This window comes from Salvelinus alpinus, chromosome 33 (genome assembly GCF_045679555.1).
Source record: "Salvelinus alpinus chromosome 33, SLU_Salpinus.1, whole genome shotgun sequence".
Classification (NCBI taxonomy): Eukaryota; Metazoa; Chordata; class Actinopteri; order Salmoniformes; family Salmonidae; genus Salvelinus; species Salvelinus alpinus.
The window spans coordinates 23,509,911-23,529,879 of record NC_092118.1 but is presented as its reverse complement, the minus strand read 5'-3'; the positions used below and the strand labels follow the sequence as shown (position 1 = coordinate 23,529,879).

Genomic DNA, 19,969 nt, shown 5'->3' with positions numbered 1-19,969 from the left:
ATGTGCAACGTAAGTGGAACTATTATTGTAATGAGCTGAATACACTGAGCTTCACAGATTCAACACATTTAATCATAATTCTATTACTCCATAGCTATGAGCGGCTTATATCACTGATAAATATTTATCTTAACTATTCCCTGTCATCATTGTTTCAAACAGTAATATCATCAGTTTAGTTGTTTAATGAAATCAGACGTTTGTTCATACAAAAGACTGAAATAAATGTGTTTAGGCATGTCGACACTAATTACTGTAGAGATCACTCTAGGAGCAGAAGGAGATTCTGTTCAGATATCTGACGCCATATAATTGGAATCTGAGAGAAAATCTATATATCAAGAAAATACAGTGTCAATCAGACAATAGCTAAATTCATCAAATATCCTGAATGTTGCCTACAAACAAAGCTGTAAATGAAAAGGGAAATCTCTCCAGTGACAGCACTGTGTTTTTAATGAATAGATATCACAATAAAGAGATTTACCTAGGAAAGAGGAAATGTAAATGTGTATCGGGGAAAATAAGTGCATTGGGTTTGAATGGTTGTGATTTACAGTAATGAGCACTGTGCATTAAACTTTCATTTACTCTGCTAATGTCAGAGAAAGGGAAATCAAATCTGGAGAAGCTTCAAAGTGCCAGCTAATAGTGGAAGTCTAGCCTTCAGCCTGTCAATTAACACATGGCACGGTAGTTCAGCAGACAATGCATTTATCAATTTACACATTATCACTCTGGTTTTCCATTGACTGGAAACAACCGTCAAAAACGCATCAGAAGAATGCCAGTTATGAGAATACATTGTTGATAAATTACAGATTAGCTCCCAGACAAAAGACTTCCATTTCAGTGTGTGTGTGTGTGTGTGTGTGTGTGTGTGTGTGTGTGTGTGTGTGTGTGTGTGTGTGTGTGTGTGTGTGTGTGTGTGTGTGTGTGTGTGTCAGTTTCTCCACCCTTTGTGGCAACACCCAGACCCTGAAAGAGTTACCCTGAAGTTCATCTGCCTATCGGCTGGGTGCCCAGAATATTTCTATTGCCAGGATGATCTTGAGGAGTCTGATAGAATGAAGTGGAGCAGATGTGAGCAGAGCACTTGGGCCGCGTCCTCCCCACTCATTGTTACGCTGGCACTGCTCCCTCTTTGTCTTAGCACTGCTAAGCACTGGATAATACCATTTCACACCATCTGCCCCAAAGCTTCATTAAAGATACATGAATGGGCTATCTTATGAGGAACAGGTGCTATTGTTAGTCCCAGAAGACTCTGCACTGAGGATCGGACTCGGAATACTTGAGGAAGAGCATCTGTAGTGATCAGTCAGACAGATAGTTGGCTGGGGCTGCTCCCTCTGCCAGCACACGCACCAACAGAGGTTTCCAGGGGTGAGAGAGGCCTCTCAACCGCCTTGCAACATGTATCATCAATTCAGATGACCTGATGAAGTCTGTACCAGTACAGAGTGCAATCTGTTTCACTCTCAACGATGTGCTGGCATAATGAGAAATGGCACTAACTCTCAGTTTTAATTAGATTTAACACTGTGAACAAGATTTTAAATCAATCAAATTTAAAAAGAACACAAAAATATCTGTGAATATAATAAAAAATGACTGAAAATAAAGTGTGTAAAACCAGCTTGAATATACAGTGAGATTCATTCTAACTGAATCAATGTCATTAGTGGAAGCATTGACATCAGCACTACAGTGTTGTAATGGTGTACAGCAGCAGCTAATCCCGGGGTCAGCCAGTGCAGAGAGCAGAGCCAGCCAAAGGCCTGGGATTGACCATGGTCAGATTACCATTACACGCACTCAGCGTAAGAGACAGGGCAGACATGAGAGAGAGCACTGCTCTTCTCTCCTATCACACACACACACTGACAAACACACACACACACTGACAAACACACTGACAAACACACACACACACACACACACACACACACACACACACACACACACACACACACACACACACACACACACACACACACACACACACACACACACACACACACACACACACACATACAGAGACATACACACACTGACAAACACGCGCATGCAAACAAACACATACAGGTGCAAATGGAGATGTACAAGCCATTACTGTGCTCAATAGGGCCCCTGTCAGCACCTATGCTCCTCACTGTCTGTAGCGGTCTTTAAACAGGGCCCAGGAGACACCCTGCAGCATTACCGACCCAGCCCAGCAGGCCACCCGCACCCCCAAACACTAACACAGTCTGATCCTCACCAAGCGTCACTGGGATGCTGTCCTCTTCCCCTTTTTAAAGGAGGAGGGGAGTTGTTTTAACATGTCCAAATTCCCTCAATGTTGACAAGATGAGATAGAAGACAGAAAAGGAAAGAAAAATGTTTTTCTTACTGTGTTATAAAAGTTTGGAGCTGCTGAGAAGCACAGTGGGAGTCTCAGGTGAAATGTCTAAGCGGTAGCTGACTGACACCCTCCGACGTGCTACCCAGATGTGTTTGGAGGAATATCAAACCTGTATGTGAGGTTTCATCTTTATTCATTTGATTTAAAGAGAGTCACCCAGAGTATATCAGTCTAATAACATGACTTGTGCAGTTACATTATAAAACTAAATAGACAATTAAGCAAAACGTTTGCTAGAAATCACTAACAGGGAGTCTAAATGTGCTTATTAAACCTACACTATTTCTGTCAGCCGTTCTGCCACAACTCCAGCAATCCCACTTTTCACATCTTACCTGAGGAGTTAGAAAATACATTGGGTTGATATAATTTGACCCAGAGAGGACTGGCTCCAGCTGTTACTGTAAGTGCTGATAGTTGACACGGCGTTCCCCCCTACTCTCCACTGAGTCACACACCAAACGCCTGCAAGTGGAAAGCACCTTAGGAGCTTCATTTGAAGGTAAAGCGATCTACAGGAAGCTGGCAGCCCTGGCTTCATCCCCACAGAAAGCACTGTAACACTGACACCAGACGGCCATGTGAACTCAACACCCGGCCTGCTACTGTGCTGCTGCTGCGGAGAGAGAGAGAGAAAGAGCTGGGCGAATGCTTTCTGGAGCCCAACCAGGAGGAAGATTACTGAATGGAACCACTCATGGGCTCTAGAGGCTGTGCATTACTTTGTTCTAGAGAGGTCAATTCATAAAACAATCCCAGAGATCCCCAAGCACACATTACTCCCACATCACAGGTCATTTATCAGTTAACCGCACTCCTCCAGTGTGACCGCACTACAGCTTTACGCACTAATCCAACACAGGCTCTGACACGCACAGAGGCACGGGCACACACATATGTACACACATACAGGCACATACACGCTCACAAAGACACAATGTGACAGCACAAAAGGGTGTACACACACGCACACACACCCACTCACCCACACACACAGTCCAGTGTAGTCGTGTTATCAGAGTCCCAGACATTGTGCTCTGTTTGGTGTGTGATGGTAATCAGGCCAGTGGATCGATAACGCTGAGCCAGACTTTGATCCTTCAGCCTTGTGGCTAGCTGGTATTAAGGCCAGGTCTCCACCTCCCTCCCCAAAACCTCCCTCCTCTCCACCCGCCTCCCCTCCACCTGCCTCCCCTCCACCTCCCTCCCCTCCACCTGCCTCCCAGACTAGAGAACATTGTTCCCTTTGCTCTGAAATGTGAGCCCAATCTACTACAGAGGTCCAGGTCAGCAACAAAAGGTCCTTGTCCTGGACATGACTATGACCCGTCTCCCCCTTCCCTCGGACCCTGAGACCTCACATTTAGCCAGCAGGTAAAAGATTAACATCGTCTGCCAAAGTACACGTCATTCTCTATTCTGCTGGAGAGGCGTCTGAGCAAGAGCCTGACTAATAATACGTGTACGCTACGCCGCTGCTCTTTGACAACAGGGACTGTCTGGAGGGTAGGGGAGGGGGGTAGTGTCCACTCTCCCTCCAGTCTATCTGCAGCAGAGAGCAGGGTAAGGTGCAGAGGAATCCGACACTGGGGTGAGGTCGGGCCGTCTGGGGAATAACCAATAGATGACTTCTTGTTCCACTAATTCCTTACACAGTAAAACAAGCTCTCTTGGAAGGGAGCCATTCCAATATGTCTATATTAAGTCTGCTGCTGTTAAAAAGCAGGGCAGACAGCACCCTCCAGCCCAGCCCCCTCCCTCCCCTGACTTCCCCTGGTTTCAGGCTGGCTCAAGAACTCTGCACTGACTGGAGGCTGCTGTACTCTACTGTACTGTATGCCACACTGCCACACTGGAAACCATGCATACAGTATGTCAGTACACTAAAGGTTATACCTAAACAATTACAGGACATTTAGAAGTGTGATGTTTAGGTTATGATAGAAATAGTAATATGAGACTTTCCAACCATAATGCTGAAGATAAGAATAGAATATGATGCAGCATACCAGTATGTTGGTGAATGTTACTGATGTTCAGAATAGAATATGATGCAGCATACCAGTATGTTGGTCAATGTTACTGATGTTCAGAATAGAATATGATGCAGCATACCAGTATGTTGGTGAATGTTACTGATGTTCAGAATAGAATATGATGCAGCATACCAGTATGTTGGTGAATGTTACTGATGTTCAGAATAGAATATGATGCAGTATACCAGTATGTTGGTGAATGTTACTGATGTTCAGAATATAATATGATGCAGCATACCAGTATGTTGGTGAATGTTACTGATGTTCAGAATAGAATATGATGCAGCATACCAGTATGTTGGTCAATGTTACTGATGTTCAGAATAGAATATGATGCAGCATACCAGTATGTTGGTGAATGTTACTGATGTTCAGAATAGAATATGATGCAGCATACCAGTATGTTGGTGAATGTTACTGATGTTCAGAGTATAATATGATGCAGCATACCAGTATGTTGGTGAATGTTACTGATGTTCAGAATAGAATATGATGCAGCATACCAGTATGTTGGTCAATGTTACTGATGTTCAGAGTATAATAAGATGCAGCATACCAGTATGTTGGTGAATGTTACTGATGTTCAGAGTAGAATATGATGCAGCATACCAGTATGTTGGTCAATGTTACTGATGTTCAGAATAGAATATGATGCAGCATACCAGTATGTTGGTGAATGTTACTGATGTTCAGAATAGAATATGATGCAGCATACCAGTATGTTGGTCAATGTTACTGATGTTCAGAGTAGAATATGATGCAGCATACCAGTATGTTGGTCAATGTTACTGATGTTCAGAGTATAATATGATGCAGCATACCAGTATGTTGGTGAATGTTACTGATGTTCAGAATAGAATATGATGCAGCATACCAGTATGTTGGTGAATGTTACTGATGTTCAGAGTAGAATATAATGCAGCATACCAGTATGTTGGTGAATGTTACTGATGTTCAGAGTAGAATATGATGCAGCATACCAGTATGTTGTTGAATGTTACTGATGTTCAGAATAGAATATGATGCAGCATACCAGTATGTTGGTGAATGTTACTGATGTTCAGAGTAGAATATAATGCAGCATACCAGTATGTTGGTGAATGTTACTGATGTTCAGAGTAGAATATGATGCAGCATACCAGTATGTTGGTGAATGTTACTGATGTTCAGAATATAATATGATGCAGCATACCAGTATGTTGGTGAATGTTACTGATGTTCAGAATAGAATATGATGCAGCATACCAGTATGTTGGTGAATGTTACTGATGTTCAGAGTAGAATATGATGCAGCATACCAGTATGTTGGTGAATGTTACTGATGTTCAGAATAGAATATGATGCAGCATACCAGTATGTTGGTGAATGTTACTGATGTTCAGAGTATAATATGATGCAGCATACCAGTATGTTGGTGAATGTTACTGATGTTCAGAATAGAATATGATGCAGCATACCAGTATGTTGGTGAATGTTACTGATGTTCAGAGTAGAATATGATGCAGCATACCAGTATGTTGGTGAATATTACTGATGTTCAGAATATAATATGATGCAGCATACCAGTATGTTGGTGAATGTTACTGATGTTCAGAATAGAATATGATGCAGCATACCAGTATGTTGGTGAATGTTACTGATGTTCAGAATAGAATATGATGCAGCATACCAGTATGTTGGTGAATGTTACTGATGTTCAGAATATAATATGATGCAGCATACCAGTATGTTGGTGAATGTTACTGATGTTCAGAAGAGAATATGATGCAGCATACCAGTATGTTGGTGAATGTTACTGATGTTCAGAATAGAATATGATGCAGCATACCAGTATGTTGGTGAATGTTACTGATGTTCAGAGTAGAATATGATGCAGCATACCAGTATGTTGGTGAATGTTACTGATGTTCAGAATAGAATATGATGCAGCATACCAGTATGTTGGTGAATGTTACTGATGTTCAGAATAGAATATGATGCAGCATACCAGTATGTTGGTGAATGTTACTGATGTTCAGAATATAATATGATGCAGCATACCAGTATGTTGGTGAATGTTACTGATGTTCAGAATAGAATAAGATGCAGCATACCAGTATGTTGGTGAATGTTACTGATGTTCAGAATAGAATATGATGCAGCATACCAGTATGTTGGTGAATGTTACTGATGTTCAGAATATAATATGATGCAGCATACCAGTATGTTGGTGAATGTTACTGATGTTCAGAATATAATATGATGCAGCATACCAGTATGTTGGTGAATGTTACTGATGTTCAGAATAGAATATGATGCAGCATACCAGTATGTTGGTGAATGTTACTGATGTTCAGAATAGAATATGATGCAGCATACCAGTATGTTGGTGAATGTTACTGATGTTCAGAATATAATATGATGCAGCATACCAGTATGTTGGTGAATGTTACTGATGTTCAGAATAGAATATGATGCAGCATACCAGTATGTTGGTGAATGTTACTGATGTTCAGAATAGAATAAGATGCAGCATACCAGTATGTTGGTGAATGTTACTGATGTTCAGTAAATTGGTTGAAGCATTAACATGTTAAGAGTACAAAGCAGAAGAATGAAGCTACTCCCCTGAGAATAGACGAGATCAATGTAGATTCAACAGAAATTTACATTTACATTTAAGTCATTTAGCAGACGCTCTTATCCAGAGCGACTTACAAATTGGTGCATTCACCTTATGATATCCAGATTGTGTACTTAATGCAAATTCTTGAGTCTCAAATACCTTAAATGTAATTTAAGTTTGTAAATATTTAAAGTAATTCGATTTGTATTGAATATAATATATAATATCAAAGATAGGCCTTGGGGTTGAAATGTTATGTAGGGTACAAAAGCTGCTTTCATGATACTCTCTCTCTCGCACACAGAGGCGAGCACACACAGACACACATACGTACACACCCACACTATCCCCTCTCCCAAATAAATGTCCTACTATTCCAGAACCAGATACTTACATTACTACCACCTCTACAATGTTACATTTCCAGAAAACATGAGATCTGTGTGGATGTTTTTTGTTAGGCACACAATGAAATAGAAGGGAAAAAATCATATTCTGGCATGGTCTGGTCATGAAATTCAAAAGGTTTGCAGTAAACTGGTCAAACCCATGGGGACTCCCTCAAACAGCATGGATAATGACAGGAAAGATGCAAACAGACATAAACAAACCCACAAGTGAGTCTGGGCCTGGCATCATTATCCTGCGTATACATCCCACCTCTATGGGATTGGGAATAAGCAGAATGCCTCTGACCCTCACTGCAGGGGGGCGGGTGGAGTTGTAAAAGAGGTCGGACACGGCCTAGTCAGAGAGCCCACCATAACCACTGTGAACAGGCTGGGGGGATGTGAGGAATAGAAGGGTATGAACATGTGAAGCGTAGGAGAAAATGTGAAATACTATTGGAATATGCCTGTGAAATCCTCCAATCCCTCAACATACTGTTAGGAAAGGCCAATCTCTGAGGGGCAGAAACACATGCTCTCCACATAGCATTTTATATTTAATTATTTCTCTTCTGATACTTTTCATGTGTAAATCATCCCTTGTAAAAATATACTTCTGATGTACAGTCATTTTTCTGATATTTTCTCATATAATTCGGGTTTATTTAAAACCAACATCTGATTTACATTTTTACTTTAAACATCTACTGTTTCTGTGAATATAAAAGAACACAAAACAATTCTAACAACCTCACCATTGTGGAGACTGAGCGGGAGACTGGAGTGAGTTAATAAGAGACTGCAGTGTGTCTGGTGGTGGGACAGAGAGCTGGCTGGCTGGCTGGCGTTGGACCACCCCTAATCTAATAATGGCATTGTCCACACGGCGGCTGGCTGGCCTCTGGGCTGGAGGCTGGTCAGGAGGGGGCTGGAGGAGCAGGGGAGGACTTCCCCTTCTTCCTGTCCTCTCCTCTGCTCCCTCCGCTCTGCACATAGACTGAGCCTCTGTCTTCACAATTGCCTCCCAGCTGCTGTGGCTTGGGAAAACAACAGAGTGGGCTCTGTTGTCCGGCAGAAAGCACGATTGTTACGAGGGACCACTTTATTACAGGCACATGAGTGTGCCGAGACTTTAAAACACGCTCAAATGTCATGTGCACACCAAGTGATGGGGAAGAATAATTCTGGAGAAAAAAATACCTAAAAAACAAAACAATTCTGTGTCTGAATAATGGTGCAGAACAGAATGGGCCATTCATTGTGTTCCATAGGGAATGCTTGGACTCTCCTCCGCCCAAAAACAAAAAGGGTATTTTTTTGCTGCCATGGGCTGAATGCTTTGCTTTGCCACCCCGGCCCTAAGAAAACACGGGCCCCCTTTCTCCCTGCCGGCTGGCCGCACACACTAGATCCTATTAATGCAGCCCTCTCCCTGTGAGTGTGCCCACTGTGGAGGCCGAGGGCTGCGCAGAGCCAACGCAAAGACAAAACAGTTTGCTCAACATTAGCAGGGAAAACACTGGCCGAGCGGAGAGGGAGAGGAAGAGGAAACTAAGTCAACTTCACACTGGAGGATGTGTTCTCCGTCAACTGATATTTTCCTTCAGAGCACGGGGTCCAATGAGTGCCAAGTATAAGGCGACTGGCCACCTTCATCCAGGAAAGGATTATGGGGAGCAATAGAGTTGTAAACAGGTGCTTTATAATGATATTCAGAGGTCATAGAGTACGGCTTTATGTATCATAGCTACAGTTGGCCTCGTTTCACTATCAATAATGAGCTGTAAAGTGCTCCTGTTAGGGTTATGAAGTGTATTTAACAGTACTGTCTTATCACAGAGCTCACTAGGTTCCCTAATGCCTGATGAGATGCACTACAGCTCCAGTGATCTGCTGTCTTGTGTTGATTACTGTTATCACTAGCATTGAGCTACTATGAGAGGCTGCAGGGTCCTGGCATAAATTACTAAATCCCAGTGCTTGTTTGGAATCCCCTCAGGTGACTAATTTAAGGCAGACACTCAGGTGTGACTTTACACATTACAACTGTTCATGTGACAGCCCTTGTCAAGATGCATGCAGTTCATTAACGCAGCCTAAACAGGCGAGGTGTGGGAACACAAAGACGCTGCGCTGCCCTGCTGATAATTACAAGACCGCTAGGAGATGTTGTGTCATTAACATTAATAATGGAGGCGTGTTTATGTACATGCTTACATCACCAACAAAGACATGTGTGTTCCTAGCATATGTTCCCCACACAAATGTGCCTTTGTGTGCCAGGCAGGCAGCCTCTATGAACCCATCACATCGTGTAAGTACTGGGGATGTGTATCTTTCAACGTTTACACTCTCTACAGTTTGCCATTCACAAGCTAGGGCCCAGTGTCAGAGGAAATGGTGCCTAATGCAATAATAAGTCCATTCAATATCCCCACTCTCTGTGTGTACCTTAACCCTGACCTAACGAAGAAAAGGAAGCCGGAAGAGTCTTTCAGCGGCAAGGCAGATGTACGTCGACAAAACCTACAGACCGAATCGTCCCAGATAGCCTGCACTGTTTATATTCATAATGTGTGAATTTGTTTTAACAGGCCAGCGACATTACTAGTCTTGCTGTTCGTCCACTTAGCTTAATTTCCAAACCATCACAGCCATTGCTGAGGTTGTATCTATTAAGCCCTTTTTGTGCATCATTAAGTTTTAACAGGGGCGCGATAGCTTTATTGTTCAAATTGCACACGACTTTATTTAACGTCAGCATTTCTTCTGCTTCCTGACAAGAAGTCACATTTCATAACTAATTAAATTGAGCCCAACACAGGCCACTAAATGGAATTATTTGCATTCAAGTGTCAATATATTAAATCACAGGGGCTAATGAGTTGGGTCAACACTTTCTTTTATCTCTAGTCTTGCATGTGCACATCTTCATCAGCTAACAGTCTCCTTTAACTGGTGGGCGAGCATGTTATGTAGGGCTGGATCTATAGAGCTATCTCCCTCCCTGGGCTCAAGCCAAGCTGATATGATGAGACCGTTAGGGCCCCCGAATAATCCCACTACTGCCAGCCTAGCTAACACCGTCTGGAAACACGCTATCACTCCCTGCTCTATTATTCTCTTGCTATAATGCTAGTAGTTGATCTGGCTGGGCTAATTGGGGAACTTACACATTCCCTTTAACAATGTCTATTTTGGTGCGTTTTGCCAATGCATTAACAAGAATCTCTTAGAAGATCATTTGCGCCCTGGAAAACAACAGAAACATCTGAGAGGCATAAATTAGGAGCCATTATCTTTGTTCAATTAGCAGCCACCCTTGTGTTTATCTAAAGTTCATTTGAAATGATTCCCCATTATATGGTAGCAGTGTGCTTTGTTCTCACTAAAATGTTAAACAAATAAAATGTTGGGTGCAATTACCGTTCATTGGATTACAAGGGCAAAGCATATTGTGTGTAGACTACAGTACAGTACAGGCTCCCGAGTGGCGCAGCGGTCTAAGGCACTGCCTCTCAGTGCAAGAGGTGTCATTACAGACCCTGGTTCGATCCTGGGCTGTATCACGGCAGTGATCGGGAGTCCCATAGGGCGACGCACAATTGTCCCAGCATCGGGAGGGTTTGGCCGGGGTAGGTCGGGGTAGGCCGGGGTAGGTCGTCATTGTAAATAAGAATTTGTTCTTAACTGACTTGCCTAGTTAAATTAAATAAAAATACAGTAAGCCAGTAAATTGGGGGAATTACTGTATAGGCTTGTGTCACATGATCTTCAGATCGGGTGTGATGGGCAAGGTACCCTATTACAATGACTGTAAATAATGAAAATCGAGCAGGAGCCAGAGTGACCTTTAAAGACTATGGCACCGGGCAGAAACCACTTGGTCTGGGGGTGGATCCCACTCTTGCATTTGTCCTGATAATCTCCTGTATGTTCCACTATAGGTTAGAATGCTACGAGTCATGTTCAAGGAATAAGTGTGTGACTTAGAGACACACAAATAGGAGAGCCACACAGCACACTGCTGCAGTAGGACTGGAGCGGTTCACCTGCACACTGACTAGCATAGCATTAGTAGCACCTTACAGACAGACAGACAGACAGACAGACAGACAGACAGACAGACAGACAGGCAGGCAGGCAGGCAGACAGACAGACAGACAGAGGCATCTCTCTGTGCCCATATAGAGGGGAGAGGGATTGTTGCCTTCATTCAAAAACCAATGTGTGACACAAAGGGCTCTGTGTTTAATTAGGAGGTCCCTATTGCCTGGGCAGACAGGACCCGCTTTTATAGAGCTTCCCCTGTGAATTCTATCAGCGCTTTGCAACACTGGGACATGGAGCTGCATCCTGAAAATCTCTAAAAAGGCTGCTATTCTTTCTCATGTGTTTTTGTTGGATTTCAAAAACAGACTCAGAGAGACAGCGTAAGACTGGTAGGTTAATAAAAGCAAATGATGTATTCAGGAATTTGTGGCGTAGTCTGTTCATCAATGATAATGGTGAAGAAGAAAAAAGTGATTAAATTACAGCTCAATGAGTATTTGCATGTAATGGAATTAATTCTACCTTGAGACAGACACACGTGTGTAACTTCAACAGTATGCCAATTTGAGCCTTTAAACGCATATACTGTCAAAAATGGTTTGATTGTGTAAAGGAACCTTTAATGTGTCAACCAGGGAATTTATTGAAAGTTCCCTAGTCATACCCCCAAAATATATATCAAGTGAGAAAGGAAGCTGCTACTGATTAACCCTTTATTGGGGCCCTGGCCTGGTTAGCCCCTGGGCCCTGGACCCCTGGGCCTGTCATGCTTCTTCAAGCTCTACTGCTGTTAAATGACCACAGCAAAGGGAGGGAGGGAGGCCGGCTCTACGGCCCTGGGGATACTGTGCTGCACATATGAGAGGAATCAGGCCCTCACTAGCTCTTGAGCAGGGCCATATGTCTGTATGTCTGTCTGTTTGTCAGCCAGCCAGACCTCTGAAAGTAGAGCTTCTCCTCAGGCTCTCTCTACACCATCTCTATGTTAACACTCACCTATAACACACTGATAAACACACAAACTCATAGAATACACAAACATACACACACAAATACAAGCACGGACATATAAACATATAAAGACACCCACACACATGTACACAAGTTCTACAGTATGTGTGAGTTGTTGTGTTGTGGTGTTGCTGTGCTTTATAGGAGTGTGTCTGCCTGGCAGGCTAGGATGTGGAGGTGGTTAGCTAGCCCTTGTGTAATTAAATAGTATCTTTAATCTGGGAACTGTCTGCAGCTATTATCATTTAACCCTTAGAAGTCCCCTGCTGTTCCTCCACACCATTTAAAACCACATGTGAGGAAACCTTTTCCACTTTGAAGTGAGGGCTGACAACAAGGCACTGGTCTTTTCTCTTTTAACTAAGGCAATGGAACTTCTTTAAAGCCAAACAACAAGTACCAGCACACTCTGTGCTCTTGGTAGATGCTATGGGGCGCAAAATATTATTGTTTGTATTACATTATAGTTTTTTTTTTACTTCGTATATTTTTGTAGTAACATAAATAAATGTAATATTTCAATAACCTTAAGTCCAAAATAGCTCCAAATAGAACACAGATCTAAGAACAATAATTCTCTATATAAAGTGAATCTACAATAGGCATCATTCCCAGCCAGAGGCATAAATAGAGATGAATAAAGTGTAGAGTGACTCAAAATGAGTGGATCAGTGGACGGTATAAGTCCTGGGAGGGGTGTGGATGTAGCCACCCTGTACAGGCTGGAGGGCTTGGTGGAGAGGGGGGTGGGGGATTGAGGGAGAGGGGGTTGGGGGATTGGTGGAGAGGGGGTTGGGAGATTGGGGGAGAGGGGTTTGGGAGATTGGGGGAGAGGGGGTTGGGAGATTGGGGGAGAGGGAGTTGGGAGGTGGAGGAGTAGGGGTTGACAGCGGAAGACAGTCACGTGGAGGTCCTTTACATGAGCAGGAGGAGGAAAAGCAGCTCTGAGCTAGATAAGTAGAACCAGACCTGGCCAATGACGAGAGCGTTTAAGGCTGCTGGATTAAAAGATGGCCTCCATAGAAACCCATATCAGTGGGATCTTTATATCACTGCTAAACATACGGTGCAACAATGCCAGCTCAGAGTTATAATTATAAACATAGGTAATAAAGTATGGATTGTTATTGTGTTATTGTGAATGTGAGGACAGACAGACACATTGTAATTGACCTAACAGGGTTTTTCTGATTAAAAGCATCCCCCCATTTCATCTGGGGAGCTCCGTTCTTCAACCTGCACCGTGTGAAGATAAAGTTCAGCCTTTCAGGGAATATTTATTATCTTGTGTGTGTGTGTGTGTGTGTGTGTGTGTGTGTGTGTGTGTGTGTGTGTGTGTGTGTGTGTGTGTGTGTGTGTGTGTGTGTGTGTGTGTGTGTGTGTGTGTGTGTGTGTGTGTGTCACTTCGACTCACACCGTACCAGCCCCATCTTTCAGGAATGCATGGACTGTTGCCATCTCCATGCACAGGAGATACACGGCAGCTCGGAAGCCTCGTGAGAGAGCAGGAATTTCCACCTGGCCTATATCTGTGTGAGAGCAGAGGGGCTGGAGGATTGGGGGCTTTGTGGGGATGGGGCCTGGGGGATGGAGGGATGGGGCATGGGCAAGGACAGCTAACTGTTACTATAGCCAGAGAGCTGCACTCCATCACAGCACGGCAAGGCAAGGCCCCCCCCCCCCCGCAAACCTCTCTGACCCCCACCTGTCATCACAACCTCCCAGTCAGTTGGCCCCTGTGGGCAGGGAGCAGACCTTCAAACAATTACTACCCCCAATAGACTGACCTTGGGGTCCTCTGAGACTGGAGTTGCCCCTGGGTTGGATCAAATACAGCCATTAGAAAAACGAATGAAAATTCCTCCAATCCATGGCGATTATCTCTATATAAAAATATCCTCTTCACAGAAACATGTGTTCGGCCAACAACAGCAGTCACCACCATTTTATTAAGTCATTTCATAGACTGCTACCCATGCTGCTAACATATGGCTGTGCTGCCATTCACTCCTATATAATTACAGACAGCCATATGTAAGACTCAGACGTTAAAATAAAACCGGATTTGTTGCAATTGGGGAAGAATAAAAAGTGGGTGTGATTGTCAAGGAGACAGCCCCTAACAGTCCAATCGAGTGCCGGTCGATGTGGCTGATTGATGCAGATGCAGGCAGAACAGAACAGGCAGAACAGAGCTCTGCTTAGCGTCAGTTTCTGCCTTTCTGTCTCCTTAACTCACTGGCTTTCCATGGCCGCATTCACACAGCTTTGATGACTCTGTTATGTAAGAAACACATGCTCTGTTACGGATCAGATTTACTTCAACATTTTGCTTTTAATTGTCACAAGCCTCTAGTTGATTCCCTAATGGTGTTTATCAAGTTTAATACTTGATTCACATAACAGTAATCCTCTCCCTGAGCGGAATTTAACAATAACAAGGGACAGCTAGAGGAACAAAAAACGAGTTTAAAAAAAACACAGAGCCTTGAGCTTTAAACTTTTGATAAGCCCCTAACACCATAATCAAAACATCTGCTATCTTAAAACAAGTGACATTGTAATCCCGAAGGACAAAGAATCAATCTCTCTCCCTCCTCTAAGTAGAACTAGATGAAAAGAGAGAGAAGGCCATTCAAAAGGAGACTCAAATAAATTGGACCGTGTCTTGTTCCAGACCGTTCTGCCTGTTTCTGCACACCCCTCCCTAACTCCCTCAGTCCTTTCCTCTCTCCCTCCCTCTCGCCCTCCCTAAAAGAAAACCCCTGAAAGTGCATGGCATGCCAGGGAGGGTGTCCAGTTACGGTCCTGGTGGTTTTATTTGGACTCCTCCGGTCCGGTTTACAGCCCCCACTGATGTGATCAGTTACATCATCAATACAGCACCAGAATCTGAAGCGTTTTCCCCCTGGAGCCAAACTACAAGCACTTTGATGGTGAAGAGGAGGATCTCTAGTAAAGCCCACTGTTCTCCATACTAACAGCAGGGTAACCCAATCCCCCAGTGCTGTTTTACTACTGCTAAAAGTCTGCAACATGCAGGCTGGAAGATTGTTTAGAGTACTAATTCACTCAAAGCTGTTGTATATTAAGAGGACAGGGGCATTTTTAAGAGCAGAAAACAGAGTGCCGACGAGGTGCCTCGCTACCTCGCCCCGGCCTGCCTCATCCCTCCCCTCATCCCTTTGGTTGGCCATCTTTACGAGCAGCCAGACCAGCCCCACAGAGGACAGAGTAAAACTGGGTCACGAGGGGAGAAAATGTAATGAAGTAAGCATTAAAGGACTTGCGGTAGGATAAACAAAATGTCTAACATGATCAAACTGATTTGAAGTTGTTGTGAGATTAATCTATGCTTGATAAGGGCCTGGTGAGGGTTGTAAACAAGCAGACAGACTGAGGGGAGTGCAGCAGATGGTGTAAATATGTGTCTCTTTTGTTTAATTGTAGATATAGTGGTGTTTCATCAGGACAGATCACAGGGACAGAGATCTTTACATCTAGGGGCCTCTCTATCTGTTTGAAATAGATCCATACACTTTCAGTACCTCCCCAAGTGTGGTGGAAGAGATATAACACCCTCATCCCTGAACTGCTCATCAAGGGGAATTTCCAGGTAGCACATTAGTCTTTAACCACAGCATGAAAGAGTGGAGTGTGGACCTGTCAAAGTATGATGTGTTGTGGTGATGTGTGAGTGAGCCCAGGAGTAAAGAGTCCTTATTAAGGGGACTTGGTCCCAGGGCATAGGGTGCTCTATTCTAGAGTGTATGCTAGTGAGGGTACTGTGCTAGAGAGCAGAGTGAGTTCATCTTTAGTGGAGTGATGGGAAGTCATTTCTCACAAACACTGTGGACAGTGACAGCAGCACCAGAGTGGCCAGCTCTCTGGCCCCTCCAGCAGAAGCAGACATTGACAGTGGGGCCTTTCTCTTGGGAAGTGCATTTGAAAGAGGGATGTTTATGGCCCAGCACTAAATCCTGCTTTTGTGCTTAATGCCGTGTAAATCCAAGGGGTTTGCTTTGCTGCTATGCCTCCACACATCACAGGGACTGGGGACTGGGGAGAGCCCTGGAGGAGTGGAGAGGGAAGGGGGTGAAGAGGGGATCTATAGCCCCCTCCACCATTCAACTGGGACCCTTACAAAGTACGCCTACTACAGGAGGGACAGATTCTCAGCAAGGGAAAACATGTTTACTTCAAAGTATGGAACTGATAATGAAGCCATTTGTGATGGTGAATTGAGAGGAGAATTATGTTTTAATGATCCTCCTCAAAACAGAGAACAGAGCGAGAGCGAGAGAGAGAGCGAGAGCGAGAGAGAGAGCGAGAGAGAGAGAGAGAGAGAGAGAGAGAGAGAGAGAGAGAGAGAGAGAGAGAGAGAGAGAGAGGGTGTGTGTTGGTAGTGAATGTGTGTTGGTAGTGGGTGTGTGTTGGTGGTGGGTGTGTGTCGGTAGTGGGTGTGTGTCGGTAGTGAGTGTGTGTTGGTAGTGGGTGTGTGTCGGTAGTGAGCGTGTATCGGTAGTGAGTGTGTGTCGGTAGTGAGTGTGTGTCGGTAGTGAGTGTGTGTTGGTAGTGGGTGTGTGTTGGTAGTGAGTGTGTGATGGTAGTGGGTGTGTGTTGGTAGTGGGTGTATGTTGGTAGTGGGTGTGTGTTGGTAGTGAGTGTGTGTCGGTAGTGAGTGTGTGTTGGTAGTGGGTGTATGTTGGTAGTGGGTGTGTGTTGGTAGTGAGTGTGTGTTGGTAGTGAGTGTGTGTCGGTAGTGAGTGTGTGTCGGTAGTGAGTGTGTGTCGGTAGTGGGTGTGTGTTGGTAGTGGGTGTGTGTTGGGTGTGTGTTGGTAGTGGGTGTGTGTTGGTAGTGGGTGTGTGTTGGTAGTGGGTGTGTGTTGGGTGTGTGTTGGTAGTGGGTGTGTGTTGGTAGTGGGTGTGTGTTGGTAGTGAGTGTGTGATGGTAGTGGGTGTGTGTCGGTAGTGGGTGTGTGTTGGTAGTAGGTGTGTGTCGGTAGTGGGTGTGTGTCGGTAGTGAGTGTGTGTTGGTAGTGATTGTGTGTCGGTAGTGAGTGTGTGTTGGTAGTGAGTGTGTGTTGGTAGTGAGTGTGTGTCGGTAGTGAGTGTGTGTTGGTAGTGAGTGTGTGTTGGTAGTGAGTGTGTGTTGGTAGTGAGTGTGTGTTGGTAGTGGGTGTGTGTTGGTAGTGGGTGTGTGTTGGTAGTGAGTGTGTGTTGGTAGTGAATGTGTGTTGGTAGTGGGTGTGTGTTGGTGGTGGGTGTGTGTCGGTAGTGGGTGTGTGTCGGTAGTGAGTGTGTGTTGGTAGTGGGTGTGTGTCGGTAGTGAGCGTGTATCGGTAGTGAGTGTGTGTCGGTAGTGAGTGTGTGTCGGTAGTGAGTGTGTGTTGGTAGTGGGTGTGTGTTGGTAGTGAGTGTGTGATGGTAGTGGGTGTGTGTTGGTAGTGGGTGTGTGTTGGTAGTGAGTGTGTGTCGGTAGTGAGTGTGTGTTGGTAGTGGGTGTATGTTGGTAGTGGGTGTGTGTTGGTAGTGAGTGTGTGTTGGTAGTGAGTGTGTGTTGGTAGTGAGTGTGTGTTGGTAGTGAGTGTGTGTCGGTAGTGGGTGTGTGTTGGTAGTGAGTGTGTGTTGGTAGTGAGTGTGTGTCGGTAGTGAGTGTGTAGTAGTAGCAGGATAAGTAATAGGTGGGTCATAAGAGAAGACTGCTCCTGGCACCAGACCCACCCTACAGTAAAGCCTTGGATTTCCTCAGACGGCTGGGCTGGGGCAACGGCCTTGACTACAGTTAGCCACTGACCGACCACCCCTACCCAGAGTAGCCAGCCTGTCTGTATCCAACACTCAGCATGGGTGGTCCCTAACCTGACCACACTGTACTGTACTACCTCACCAACACACACGCCCAACACTCCCCACATACACAATCCGCACACTGGCACTCTCTCTCCTCTCCTCTCCTCTCCTCTCCTCTCCTCTCCTCTCCTCTCCTCTCCTCTCCTCTCCTCTCCTCTCCTCTCCTCTCCTCTCCTCTCCTCTCCTCTCCTCCTGCTACCTCTCATGCTGTTTTCTTTCTTTCTTTCAGCAAATATGCCATGTTTATTTATGGTGCCCTCGTTCCATTTTTCTTGGTCTGTGTCTCGTGTGAATACTCTCGCCCCTCCTCCCCCATTTACATGTTTTTCTCCATTTTCCATAATTACTTAGGGGAGAAAAGAACACAATCCACTTTGGAGAGAAAACGCATGGCAATGACCACCACCATACACAATGACATTACTTCAATAAAACCTTCAATCTGAGCTGAGCATAAAACGAGCTATTCTATGTGCACCTTTATAAATATATTACTCTTGTTCAAGTAAATTAACAAACATTTAAAGGACTTTAACTGAATACTATATTAAACAAACTTCTTCTTCCACCAAAAACAGTATCTCCCTTAGCCACCATATTGATGTGAACAACATTTTTCCCCTCACTAACAATATGCTGTGAACAGTAGCCCCGGTGCTGTCTAAAGGCCTGCCACGTCGCTCAACTGGGATGGTATCATTTCAAAGGCAGCATTTACCAGCCTCTTTCATGTCCCCACCTCCACCCTCCAGGCACTTCTCTCTCTACCAGCAGCAGCATGCTTCATTAGGTGTCGTTACTTTCTCTTCTCTCCATCTTTGTTAATTAGGATGTGATAATTATTCCCCTCCATCTTTACCCTTCCCAATTACCGATGGCCAATTACCATGTAATGTGAATGACGACTGTAAGACAGAGTGACAGAAGAATGAAGCGAAAGAGAAAGAAGGAAGGAGACCGAGAGAAAGATAAAGGAAGACAGTAAAGTACCAGTGCTGAGCTGTACCAGTGTAATGTCTGTCAGACAGAAACCCATAGAAACCCATGAGATTACACATGTGGCCTGTGGTGGGGTGTGGCTGGGGAAGGAAAGGCCAGTGAGAGAGTGGAAGGGTGAGGGGAACACATGAACGAGCCACTGACCTGAATCTGCTGCTGAAGGATATTGATTTTGTGTTGCTGCTGCAGAAGCTGCTGCTGTTGTCTGGCAATCTGTAGATAAACACCAGAGAAGAAGAGTCACTACAGTCAGAAACATGGTCCTCTCATCTCAGAGTACAGTACATGCTTATACCACTCAGCCAGGCCGGGGACCGACTATCAACTGACACTAAGGAAAACATGACACTGTAACTGCAGGACAGTATTTGCAAACAAGAAGTCATGGTGATCTGAGCCCCATTACAACATATCACCACCTGCCTAAAGACATGACAAGTCAACAGTGGCCTTCAGCATTAGTCATAGTATAGCAGAGCTGTAGATGATGTGGCCTTGCTGGCCTAGCTTGTTTTCTGGCTATGTGCTTGCATAGGAGGGCTGTGATGGACAGTCTGAGATGGGGAAGCAGAGACGGAGATTGATGTGTTTACAATGGTGGTAACTGGTGTAGGCT

General features: G+C 44.5%; 1 protein-coding gene across 18 annotated transcripts in view; it reads right to left on the bottom strand.

Annotated features, from left to right (window-relative positions):
* sox6 (SRY-box transcription factor 6) overlaps window positions 1-19,969 on the bottom strand; it is a 235,787-nt gene that overhangs the window by 76,377 nt on the left and 139,441 nt on the right. For all 18 annotated transcript variants that reach the window (XM_071380895.1, XM_071380892.1, XM_071380897.1 and 15 more), the window contains one exon: window positions 19,498-19,566. In XM_071380895.1, coding sequence (XP_071236996.1) covers window positions 19,498-19,566 — 69 coding nt within the window. The remainder of the gene's footprint in view (window positions 1-19,497; window positions 19,567-19,969) is intronic.